Source organism: Seriola lalandi, unplaced genomic scaffold (genome assembly GCF_002814215.2).
Source record: "Seriola lalandi dorsalis isolate HSWRI2012SDOR001 ecotype SW California unplaced genomic scaffold, Sedor1 jcf7180002054371, whole genome shotgun sequence".
Classification (NCBI taxonomy): domain Eukaryota; kingdom Metazoa; phylum Chordata; class Actinopteri; order Carangiformes; family Carangidae; genus Seriola; species Seriola lalandi.
The window spans coordinates 504,120-517,416 of NW_019524924.1; the positions used below are offsets into that span (position 1 = coordinate 504,120).

Consider the following 13,297-nt stretch of genomic DNA (forward strand, 5'->3'; position numbering starts at 1 on the left):
ATGTAGTAAATTGTTATTTATCTGCTTCTGGTTTCATCAGTGCTCCTTGTGTGTCTGTCAGTTGTTCCAAATAAACTACCCAAAACTGCTGATTTGCCTTCCCTGCCGCCATTTCTGGTCCTGCACCTGAAAATATCTGCAGAGTGAGACCTCAGCGTCTTTGTACTTCTTTTGACTCCCCCCAGAGTCTTGGACAGAACGCGCCGGTTGCCCCGCCAACACAACTCTGGAGGCGTGGTCGTTGTTCACACCCATTGGTAGAAGCTGACGCGCGTAACCGAGCACAATAACGCTGATTGGCTAGAGCTAAATGACGCAGCAGTGCACCTGGGCGCTGATTGGCTGGAGTGAGCCAGATGTCTGAGAGCGCCAGAAAACAAGCTTGAGCGGGTGATGCTGAAGTCTCCCCGGGACAGTACAGGGTGTCCGCTAGCCGGACAGCAGCAGAAGTCTGGAGGTAAATGCTCAGGAGGGCTGCCCGCTTATATCGAAGAGGGAAATAAGCTGCTATGCTGGTCTGAAGAAACTACGCGCTGACACATCTGTAATACCGGACACGGAGCAACACAAGAACATTTCATTCATTCAACAGCAGAGAAAGGTGAGGAGTAGTGATTTCCCTCCAGCGGTTTGCTGCTTGCTCTAACACTAAGTTGTGAAATGCTGGTCAGCTGAGCTAGTAGTGTTAGCTAAGAAGCTAATTAAAAAACTATAAACGAGTAACAGAGATATATTTATTCCCTTTCACTGGCTCAGCTAATGTGTCAGTATGGAGCTTATTGAAAGAAGTTGCCCTTTACGGAGTTAACAACTTTGAAGCTACAACTTAGATTACATCTTAGAATTCACGTAATTTACTAACGTCTTATAATAATACAATCACCCGACAAGTTGCCACATTTGCTGCAATTCAGTGGGTCACGTCATGTTAGCAATAAAACAAAGTGTTAAGCAGGGAGATTGGTTGTTAGCTAAGTTAAGTTAGCTTGCTAAGGGCTAGTTAGCTGATTTTCTTTGCGCCAAATTCAGCTGCCCACTCGTCTTAAGTTTTCTGCACTGGCTGAAACTTCCTTAACTTCACCATGCACCCCGCAAAAACAGTGGTCAGGTGACCCATGTATGATTTTCTAAACATCCATACTTTTTTCTGGACTGCAGTTTTCCCTGATGGAAGTTGAATGTCTCGCACTCAAAGACCTCACAAGTCCAAGGAAAAGTTTTACGGTGGGGTCGGAGGAGAATGGGGGCCAAAGTGAACAAAAGGTAAGGTGGATCACTGCTTAATCTTTGGTGTGGTCTTATCATTGCAACTCTTGGCAGGTTTGATATAACGCAACTGAAGGAGAGCTGTTGCATAATCAGGTAGAAAAAGAGAAACCCTCAGAGTAATGTGGTGGCATCTCAAGAAAGGGACGAAGTTATAAGATGTGGGCTAGGCTAGGGAAGTTTTTGGCTTCCAACATCACCGTTTCCGTGAGAGTGGAAAAATAGTTTGTTGACTAGAAAAAAATGACCAAACAAGACCTGGAAGTGTTTAAATGTCAGTGCATTTGTTTAAGAGTACTTGATTTATTATTTAAATACTGCACCTAAAATCATCAAAATTCACCAAGTCTCTGTTTAGTAGTGTCAACATTTGACTTCCTACATACAAGCCTGTGATGGAGATTTGAGTTCATACAGCAACATGTTTAAAATGAAACATTTCAACAGGTTTATGTGTTGTGATGTTGCTACGTTGTGTCACTTGTGCTCTAGAATAACCAAATAACATTGAAATAATGAATAACAATCTTAAATGTCACCCATTGTAAATTTGTCTTTTAACCACACAACCATCTCCATAACAGGAAAACATCTGCACAGAGAAGAGAAGATCCACACCTCTGAAATCTGCTGAGCCTACCATCCCCAATTTACTAATAAGCAGAAAAGTTGCCACCCCCGATCTGACCCACATCACCCCCATCAAGCGTTCGGCCCTGGCCGAGCCCTGGACACCCACGGCCAATCTGAAGATGCTGATCAGCGCAGCGAGTCCAGACATTAGAGACAGAGAGATGAAAAAGGTTCTGTTTAGACCCATAGAGAACGAGAAGGACAAGCCAGCAAGTCCCGATGCTGCAATAATAGATACGGAGGTGGACGACTCTTATCAGGTGTGTTAAATGTGAAATTTTTGCATCTACCAAAGAAGCTAAGAGCTAATGTAGTTTATCAAAAAAACACACAATTGTGAAAGGTCAATAAAATAGTCAAAAAGGCATTTAATAAGTTAGTTCTAAATGTCTAAAATGTCTTATTTTTTGCTTAGTCTACAGGGGAGGAAGCAGTTAGATTGCAGTTATTGTTAATTGGTTTGATTATGGAAATGCTCTCAAAGGAACCCAGAATTTCCAAAATCTTTAAAGTCCACAGAGTAAACACATTTTACCCGCTCTTTATTTATATTAGCAGCTGAACTCTCAAGATAGGGAGTTTTCCAAAGCACAAATTAATTCCCTCAGTTATGCCTCATAAAGTAATTTTGTGTACAAGCAGCAGATGGAGTCTAAATTGCCCTGAGCTTTTGTGATACATTTGTTTGTTTAATCCGACAATGTGAAAGTTTTTTTTCCAGCCTTAATATCTTTTTAGGGACCGTGAGAATTAATTCTGTGAAATATGTGGCCCTGAAGACATTATTGGAAAGCAATTTATGAGGTTGTGCATTACTATGGGTGATTGCAGTGCAGAAGGCAGCACCAACGCCAATGTTAATTTCTCTAAATTAGTGCAGAAACACCAGACTGACAAATTGTTATTTATCTATTATTAACTATATTTGTGTGTCCAGTTTGAAGCTGTGGACGAAGAGGATGAGGCAGAGAAGAAGCCGAGCAGGAAGCAGAAGAGTCTGGGTCTGCTGTGCCAAAAGTTCCTGGCCCTCTACCCCGATTACCCTCCGCCACACAGCCCCATCTGGATCTCACTGGACGAGGTGGCAACCAGTCTGGGTAGGAGCCAGTGATATGGGAACAATAGGGAGTTGTGACAGGGGAGAAGGATGATTGACTAGTCCCAGCTCACGTCGGTGCTCTTATTGTAAACACCTAATGGGAGCAAGACCATTCCATCTCATTTCATGAGCATTGTAAAGATTTTATGTTATTGGATTTAGGGCCGGTTGCTATGGAGACCTCTCTTTCATTCAAACATACTCTGTATTTAAATGAAGGGTGCGCAGCTGCAGTTTGAACTTTTATATTCATTATATATATTTTATATACATTTTATATCAAAACACTGACTGCTCTGCGAGTTTTCATTCAAGTATTTTGAGTGTGTGTGTGTAATTTCTCCGTTCTCTCTCTCTCATCGTCAGGAGTGGAACGGCGCCGTATCTACGACATCGTCAACGTGCTGGAGTCTCTGATGATGGTCGGCCGCATAGCCAAAAACAGCTACACCTGGTACGGACGCCAGCAGCTGGACGCCACGCTGGAGGAGCTGCAGCGGAGGGGCCGGCAGCAGGGCTACCACCTCCAGATGGATCTGGCTGCTGAGGCCAGGGAGGCAGGGCCAGGGCGTGAGGATGACGGCGGGGAGGGGGACGCCGGCATCGGTAATGAACAGACACATAAAACTTCGCACCTTCACAGTCTTTACCATCAACTGTTTTGGTGGCTGCGATAGAGAAGCTAAACGGTTCAGCATCAGTTAAACACCAAACATGTAAAAATTTAAATGCAGGTTTAATTTCAAGAGCAGCTGCCACCAAATTAACCCTACAGCTAAATGATCATTAATGAATACGAGCCTGGGGACTCCATAGCGATGCTACCTCCACATGCACACACGCAGCTTTTTATACAGTGTGTGTGTGTGTGTGTGTGTGTGTTGACTTGTGGCTGGATAATATCATGACAAAGAGGTAGTTTACAAAAGGTAGAGCCTTGTGACACGCCTTGATGTCTATAAGTGATTAATGTCAGCCGCTATTGTTATGGCTGGTTGAATATAATGACCTCAGGCGTCATTATAATAACATAACACATATAGAACACACATAACATGATAATTTGTAATCGATGCTGAGCTGCGCGGCACAAATATCTACAGCAGGAAGTGTTACTGAGGCACCGGCGGCACATTTAAACATGTACATGTACAATCTCATAGTTTGTGATTTGTACCCCCTGGTTTTTTTGCAGCTGGTGGCAACAGGAAAGACAAATCTCTGCGCATCATGAGCCAGAAGTTTGTCATGCTGTTCCTGGTGTCCAAAACTCAGACTGTTACCCTGGACGCAGCAGCAAAGATCCTCATCGAGGAGAGCCAGGACTCATCAAGTCACAGCAAGTATAAAAGTAAGAAATCCAACACGACCGCAAACACATGTTGTTCAAGATAGACACCCCTGTGATTAAAGTGCACAGCTTGCCTTTTGTATGTTTAAAGAGGTTAGTCATTGTATGTCCTGTAATAGAAATCCTGGTGTTATTAAAACTAAAATGTCCTGTGTCTTCAGCTAAGGTGCGGCGGCTGTACGATATCGCCAACGTCCTGACCAGCCTGTGCCTCATAAAGAAGGTGCATGTCCGCGAGGAGAGAGGCAGGAAGCCGGCCTTCAAGTGGCTCGGCCCCGTCGACTTCAGCAACTCTGGAAATACCGGTAAGAATCAAAGACAAGTTTCTCTGTCATCCTACAAAATATCCGATCTCACACTATCTAAGACATTAACTTATAAGGAAATACTGTGTATGTTGCAGCTGTAATGCCGCCTGAAGCCAGACAGCCAATGGCAGGCCATGACCTCGGAAAAGCCAAGATGGCACGCCACGCCTCGTTCAACATCACACCGACTTCTGTGGTCATCCAGCGGCAGGTCAACTCCGCCCCCAGCAGCCCACGTCGAGAACTAACAGGTAAGAGACACTTGAATGTAGCTCCATACGATTACATCAATGTCTGGTTGCAGTCAGTTAAACTTTGAACATCTGTATGTTCCTCACACCTCAGGTCTGGCCAATCAGCCTGTGGATTATTCAAGGAAGACTACAAGCAACAACGCAGTGTGTCGACTGCAGTTTGGGAACAGCTCTGAGTGAGTACAGACACACACACACACACCCCTGTAATCGCCGCAGCCTTCCCTCGGTTTAGATTTATCTCATCCACCACAGATTTACTGCCAAAGAATTTACTGAACACAATAGCTCTTGTTGCTAACCTTTGTCAGGAGAGACTATCAGTGTTATTGAAGAGAATCCACATCAGCTGCCTGTAACAAGGGGCAAATGGAGCAGTAGATAGTTTGTAGTTTATAGATAACACGTATCTGCTTTCAAAGTGAGGCTTCACAACTGCATTCATTTTCCCATCTCGCATTAAAAGCTATTGACAATGCCTTAGTTATAAGATACAGACGCTCCTCAGTCACTGGGGGGGGGGTGTTAAATCTCAGTCTCTGTACATATTATTTCTCACTCACTTCAAGTGTTTGCATTGGCTGATGTGCTTAGTTTTAGGCTGCATGTAACAGGAGCCGACTGCCGCAGATTTGAATGGTTATTGTCTCCTGTGCATGTGTGTGTTGGCTTCCTCAGATACAGTATACAGAGGTTCATGTTACTTCTACGGTTGACCTGCTTGTGGCCAAACCACAGCTAGCCCCAAGGCTGTGGCTGTTAAGTGTTCTTCAGGGGGGAGGAGTGAGATGATGGGACGTGGAAGTGTGTGTTGAAAAGGAATATTTTACACATGAAGCTGGGTAACAATCCACCGGGGGCAGCGGTAGCCCACAGGATGACTATTGGAGGTTTATGTCTGGGGAGGTAGAAAATCTGCACATCAGCAAGAGCGATTGGAGGGACTTCCAGGCTCTTCTCCACCACAGGAGCCTTTCCAAGAGTTCAGGAACTTAACCTGTGTTTCTACTGGAGGCAGTTAGCACTAAATTTAGCTCCTCTGCTATTGTTACTGGTGCCTAAAAAGTCCCAGTTCACGCTCCTCTCTGGGAACAGCTTACAGGGCTGTATGATGCTGATTGGTCGTGTCCAAACCCTCACAGCTGCTACATTTTATGCACAGCTTCATTCACAACAATAAGGAAGCACTGGATGCCAGTGGCATCTCTGCTGCGGCAAAAGCCAGACTTTTCTTGTGATGTTTATTGTTGAGAACAAGAGAGCAGGCAAACACAGAGAGAGAGACTGAGACAGGACGAGAGAGCAAAGTAAATTTGAAGATTGTTGGAAAGATGATCTGCTTTAAATCCACTCATCACATCCATTTAAAACATACCAAATACACTCATAGCAAATACAGAGAACACACAACTCTGTTGTTGTGGAAATAGCTGTCATTTGGCTGCTGGTGTTTATTCTGTTATTGGTCTAATTTGTCCAGACGCAGTGGAAATGAAAACATGACTGTGTGAAACAGAGTTTTCCCCCACTACTTTAGTTCCTGAAACTATTTGGTCAAAGTGCTGATTGAGGAGTAATATACGAGCCAGAGCTCCAGAGACAGGGTTGCCTAAATGTGCAGGAGACTACTGCGGTTTGAGACTAGAAAACTAGAGACCCAAGCCCAGACCACTGCAGTATTTACTGGATTTAATGTAAAATGAATCTGGATTCAGATTGTGGATGAACTAATTCCACTACAGGCCGCAGGCTGTACTTATCAATGAGGTTCAAGCTGAGAATTAAAGCTTTAATTCTAATAAAAGTAAAACTCAAATACTATTGCCTTTTCTTGTTTCCCCTCAGTAACCAGCCCAGTGCAGCCCTGCAGACCAACATCCAGTTGCCTCTGTCCTCCACTCAGTCCACCGCACTGGCACCCTCCCTCCACCCTGAGTACCTCCTCACCTCTTCCTCCTCCTCCTCCTCTTCTCCCCACTGCTTGGCCTACCTGCCCAGCCTGTCTCAGCCCTCGCTGGTCATGCTGTACCGGCCGCTGGACAAGCCCGACCAGACGCCTGAAGGTCAGAGGTCACCCAGGATGGAGTCTGAGGAGGGGAGGAAGAGGAAGAGGGAAGAGAAAGAAGAAGACAAGACAGCGGTAAAAAAGAAGGGAACATCTGGATTAGAAGAATGTGACAAGGTGAGGTGATATTTGATTTGTTTTAGAGAGAAGAAAATATGATAAGTGTTTAATGTCATTCACTGCTTTTCACTTTGGTTCAGATTGATAGGGAGCGACGTAATTATTTTGGTTCAGTGCAGTAATATGATTGCATGGCGTCTTTTTCTGAGCAGTGTGGCGTTCACAATCAGAAGATCCTGTTAGTAATTCAGGACAGCAGAGCATTAAATTAAAAATATGAAATACTACATGCTTGCTGATGAGGATAAGTCATCCCCGGTGTAATTACAGACTTATATTAGCGATGTAGAGGATATTTGATAATTGGAAAACCTTAGCAATTAATCAGGCTGTACAGTCATAGTAAGTGGAAAAGTCTAATTTTTCATGGTGAGATGGTTTTGTAGAAAGGAAGTTTAAGAGAGTCACTGTGAGAGCTGCACTTTTACATCAGGAAAATTACTTGGCAGCTCAAATGCTATTAGATAGAGAGAGTGTTAATCTGTTCACAGGCTCTATTTTCTCCATGATGATATAAACTGTTATTTAAGATGAAATGCAGAATTGGACATTTTTTATAATAATGCTTAATGCCTTTATCACATGGACGCAGCAACAAAACTGCTGGTTCCTCTGTTTAGGTTTTCATCGTCCTTTTTAATCCTGTTTAAATCCTGTTTAATTTGTTTTCCCTCCAGGTGAGAGCTGAAGCTCACAGGGAAGCAGGGGAGTGTCCACAGATGGGTGCCACCAGGACGTCTCCCGGTCACCCATCAGGCCTCTCCAGAGCGCTCGATGAAAGTCACGGTGGCAACAACAGCAGCGAGGCCGCCCAGCCGTCACACTACCTCTACGTCCCCAACAGCGCAGGTACACACAAGACTGTAAATCTGCAGAAAGTCAAGTCCAAAAAAATACTGGGACACTAATCTGCCCCCTTTAAAATCCCTCTTTGAATAAGTAACCCCTCTGTCTTTAGATTTAAATAAAATTTAAAGAGAGTCGCTACTGTAGCAGTGTTGGGAGAAATCATATTAAAACTGACACAATAATGCAGATAAAGAATATCTGTGGTAACAGGTTCCCCAGCATGGAGGATTATCTAGAAATGGTAAAATACAGCTTCAGTTACTCCTGAAAACTACCAAATCCATCCATTTAAAAAATATTTTAAAGTAGTTCAGGAGTAATTTGAACACTTATGTCACTAGATAAACCAAACGACCAAAAAAAAGGTTTGAAGAAAAGAAAAAAATGTGGACACACGTGGTCCAGGCCACCTCTGAATGTGGTCTGATTGATCGGATCTCAAATGCATCTTGGGTGCGTTCACACCTGAATTTAGAGCTGACCAATTGTGATCAGATCACCAGGCGGATGTTAACACCAGGTCTGAACAGGCCTTATACTAGCTGGTTCTAACCTGGAGGCCTGGACCCACTTCTTCGGGGAGTTCACTAGTTTAAAAAGTTTCACAAGATGATTGACAGGCCAGATCTACACTAAATCCATAATCTGTGATGTGGGTTACAAGTGAACACATCTATGGTTTTAACAGGTGACAAGACAAAACTTGCTTTGAAAACATGGACATGTTAATGGAATAAACATGTGGATAAAACATGTGGTCACACTGACTGCAAAAATCAATAAGCTGATATCAGATGCAATAAAATTAACATTATTATGAAAACTCACCGAATCCAACCACCACTGTGCACGACTCAGGATACACTGAAGATGGTGAAAGGCTTGTCTTCAACTGTCATGAAATAATCAATAATCAGGAATCAAATCATAAATATTTATCCACACTGACATTACTGTGTTTACATAGATAAAGATGAGATATTGTTGCAGTAAACACTCACCTACATGTATTCAGATAAGAACAAAGCCCTCACTTCACAGGAGTCAAACAGAACAATGAGACGGTTAATTAAGACACCTGTGTGTCGTGCTGACAGAGGGTGCGCTTGATTTGTGTCTCATTGTCTTAGTATAGGTCAGGTGACTTCTAGTTCCTAACAAGTTTTAATCTCCTCTCTCTTGTCTCCAGGTCTGAACAGCCTCAACCTCTTCCTCCCTGCTGCCCAGCCACCAGCCAGTCTAGCACTTCCTCCCAGCGGCGTTCCCACCCTGGCGCTGCCCTACGTCCTGGTGCCCTCTGCCGCCCTCTCCCACTACCCCCTGGTCGCCAGCACTCTGCAACAGCAAGGATCCGACGCCCACACCAAACTCAGCTTCAGTCTGCCCACTGTGATGTCGCCTGCCCACTTCACAGTGGGGGCGGCACCTTACAGCCTGGCAGCGGCGCCGGAGATCAGCTGGTCACCGGCTCTGTCACCGTCCAGTCCAGAACAAAGCAGGCTGTACGGGTCAGCGGCAGGGACGCCACATTCACCCCCGGGACCACGACAGACTGTCAGCATCAGCACACCAGAGCCACTGGTAAGAATTTCAGTCTGTTAGTAACATCCCTCCCCAACGCAAGTAACAGTAGGAACTGGTACGAAAAATAAAAGTCCTCAGTACTGATTCAACCCACCAGATTTGTCCTGTAAAAACATTCATTTAGACATAATTAGCCTTCATAATGATACACGACCTCTCTGGTATCAGGCACTTGCAAAATGCCATAACACAGCTTGACATGAGAGCGAGTGCAGCATTTGTTTTGTAGAAGGTTTGCCCTCATTTACTCATCCAGACACTTTGTGTGTTTGGAGCTGATGAATCTCCAGGTCTCTAAACAGGGATTAATGTTCCTGTCTGCACAACCCGACATCGCTCCACTGCCGCTGCTCCTCTTAATCAGTTGTTTGTAGGCGACCTGCCGAGGCTCCGGACGGAAAATTAATGCTGCTTTATAAACAATAGGACGAGTCGACGGCCGTGTTGTAATGAGGCATAAATCCAGAGCCTGGGATGGTTCGTCTTATCTTTTTTCCACATATAGAATTTCTTGTAAAACTGTACACCAACTCTTATTGGAGCTGAAACGATTTGGTCAATGAATTAATTAGTCGATTGGCAGAAAGGTTTTGATGACTGATTACGATGAGCTGGTATGGATGGGTCATTTGTGTAATTTTTAAAGCAAAAAATAAAAAATGCAGTTTCCAGTTCATTTGCTATTTGCTGGGTTTTGATGATAATAAACTGGATAACTTTGGATTTTGGACAGTTGCCGTATCAACACAAGCTGTTTGAATGTCAGCTTAGGCTTTAGTTGTGATGAACACTTTTCACTGTTTTTCTGTCATCAATAATGAAAATGATGGTTAGGATTTGGGAGTCAGATTTTGAACAGCTTCCTTTTTAACAAAAGAAAACTAATTCACATCTTCATGCCTTCCATAGTTGGTCCATAGTTTTTAGTGCCACCAAGGCACCCCCTGTACAGAGATTTTAAACAGTGACTTAAACAGTGACTTTATGAACGCTCCCTGTGCTCTATTATCCATGGCAATATTACAAATTTAACAAAATAAAATCAAGAAATTGATAATTTATTACTTTTCTCAAGTATATTAAGTCTTTGAAAGTTGATTTTCATACCAAAATAAAAGCAAATATTTCATTACTTTGATAAACAGTGACAAGATGCAGTGCAAATGTTCTCCAAATTTAAATCACTCTCTCCATCCACAGACCCCACATACTCCAAAGGACACAGCAGCATCCGCTTCTAAGGCTTTCTTCCAGACCCCAGGAACTCTGGGAAGTGTAGTCAGTGCCCTGCCAGCTGCTAGAAGAAGAGGCTCTGCACAGAGGAGACTGGATGTTGGCCACCCACCGACCAGTTAGACATCTGAGGAGAAAGAATAGATGGTTAATGTACTATTTTAACATGCAGGTGTTAATGCTGCATGTTAAAATATGGTTTCAAACCACCGGTGCTTATTTTAGTTCATTAATTATTAAATTAAGGATTTCCTCCTGTAATGCAAGAATATAAATTTTAGCAGAGACGGAAATGAACGGTCTTTTTGGAAACCAGAGATCTTAAACAGTTCTCACAATTTTGCTATTGACTGTACATTTTTACCAATTTGCGAGTGTCTCATTTTGAAATGAAACTCTTCGGTTGTCTGTCGTTACAGTTCAAATGTGCCTCATGGTTCAGTTGTTGATTTCAGAATAAGTGAAGCAGTATTGCCTATGTAACAGTGCCCTCCTGTGGTGGGAGTGGGCCACTGTTGTATTTTGTATTTCTGACGTGAGTTTCCCTTTCAGATGTGATCAAGCTACCTAATCCCCATCACTTGTGTATTATAGCCCAATTGCTATTTATATATTAGCTAATATATGTTGATTACAGGGACTGTAATGGAACATTAACTCCTTTTTTAAGCACTAAGTATTTGATGAATGTTGAAGTGATTGTCTTTAGTTGGCCCCTTCAGGTTTTGTTACATTATTAAGGCATAATAGGAAACGTTTAAGCTGCTGATCGCCGGTTTACATTGACAGTAGCAGACAATCCTCTCTTGGCTCATTGCTGACAGTACTGTGAGGAGAAAATCACTAAAGCCTTAAATGTTTACAGCTAACAAAGCATCTCAAGGAACAGTTCTTGGACTTGATGCACGACAGATGCATTAATTTACTCATCAGGAAGATACACCTCACTGGTGCTGTGTATGTTCTCACTGAGGATTTACAACCATGGTGCTTTATGGTTAAACACCAAACTTTTTAGATCCGTTACTGGCAACTAGAGGACAATGTGACATGGGATGATGCTCTCAGGTACTTGAATCCTTGTGACTTTACTAGAAGTAGATTCTGGAGAGATATCAGAGTACTGTAAAGGTTTTTATCCTTACTTTATCCAGGTAAAGTAGACTGATCTTATATGCTGTCTTTTATTTTCACAACACCATTCCACTATTCATAAAGTCCAACACATTTTGAACATTTCCAGTATGACCACAGTCTGCTGTTGTGCTGGTGCAGTTGGGGGTTTAAGTACCTTGCTTAAAGGCACCTGCAGGGATTTGTGTCAACAATCCTCTGGTAACAGACCCGCTGACTTGCTTCCAGACAACCCAGCCAAAAATATTGGTGCTTTGTACGGGAATCATTGAGGAGAGCTTAGCTATGTCACGCCAAAGGGTGCACAGAAAATCCACTCTGACCAGTGGATGTGTAGTTATTAATGTACAGTTTTATGTCTGTAATTATTTTTGTAAATTGTATTCAGTGTCATTTAATATTTCCATGTGCAGAATGTTAAATGCTGCTTTATCATTTTTGAAAATAATGATACTTGCACTGCTAGTTTTAGTAGTTGTGTGCTGATCTAACTTTTACGAAACATGGAGGCGTTCCTTCACTCTAGCTCTGCTCTCTAGTTATAGGCCTGACTGGTTTTCTTCTGTACGACTTTCACAAACTTTAATTAAAATATATGACTCTGATTAGTTTTGTAATGTGTGCTCTTTAATTTGAGGAATGTGTCACAGTATTTAAGGTATTATATCACCACACGTTTACATATTTAAGGCTCCATATTTTCCTCTTCTTTTATTTGAAGTGTTGATCCATAAGAAGATATATTTGTGGTTTTAAGAACCAAAAACCATCTCAATGTAGTTTTACATCTCCTCTCAGGCTTCTCTCTGGAGTTTTAGTAACAACAGGTTGGTGAACCAATCAGAAGAGAGGATGGTCTGAGCATCTCTTCTGAGTGATCAATTAAAAATGTTGAGTAGAAAACTGTTTCATAAAGATGAAATGTTGCCATTTAATTTTATACTACCATAGAAAAAAATTGAACAGATTTACATATGGCCTCAGTTTACCAGTTTACAATTTCACAGATGACATCAATAACTCAGAGCGGCTCAGGACTCAGAGGGAAGCAAGTTGTGGTAATGTGGTCGAACGACACACAGTCCCTGTGCTTTGTTGAAGTCGTACACACTAAACACACATAAGATGATGATCAGGTTGAAGCCACAGCGTTATAATACACATTATCACAAACAAGAGTCACTGCTCAGAGTGACAAGGCAGAACGATGATTAAAACACAAATTACACATCTAATAATAAACTCATCTGTAAGCTGAGATTCTTATTCAAAGTGAATGAAATTCCATTGGTGAAGAAGACATTCAACGCATCAGGTGTGATCTCAGGGTCAGATCAAGCTGATTGAGTCACACCCCACAACACACACCATCTGCCAGAGGACATCAGCATCTAATCAGAG

The 13,297-nt window shown here is 42.7% G+C and overlaps 1 protein-coding gene across 1 annotated transcript; it reads left to right on the forward strand.

Annotated features, from left to right (window-relative positions):
• Positions 1–414: 414 nt before the first annotated feature.
• Positions 415–12,501, forward strand: e2f7 (E2F transcription factor 7). Its single transcript, XM_023408716.2, has 13 exons — positions 415–601; positions 1,159–1,263; positions 1,851–2,159; positions 2,837–2,996; positions 3,365–3,604; positions 4,194–4,349; positions 4,511–4,654; positions 4,753–4,908; positions 5,003–5,087; positions 6,757–7,093; positions 7,774–7,945; positions 9,135–9,526; positions 10,730–12,501. Exons 2-13 carry the CDS (start codon positions 1,168–1,170, stop codon positions 10,883–10,885), a joined length of 2,403 nt encoding a protein of 800 aa, XP_023264484.1. The 5' UTR covers positions 415–601; positions 1,159–1,167; the 3' UTR covers positions 10,886–12,501.
• Positions 12,502–13,297: the final 796 nt, after the last annotated feature.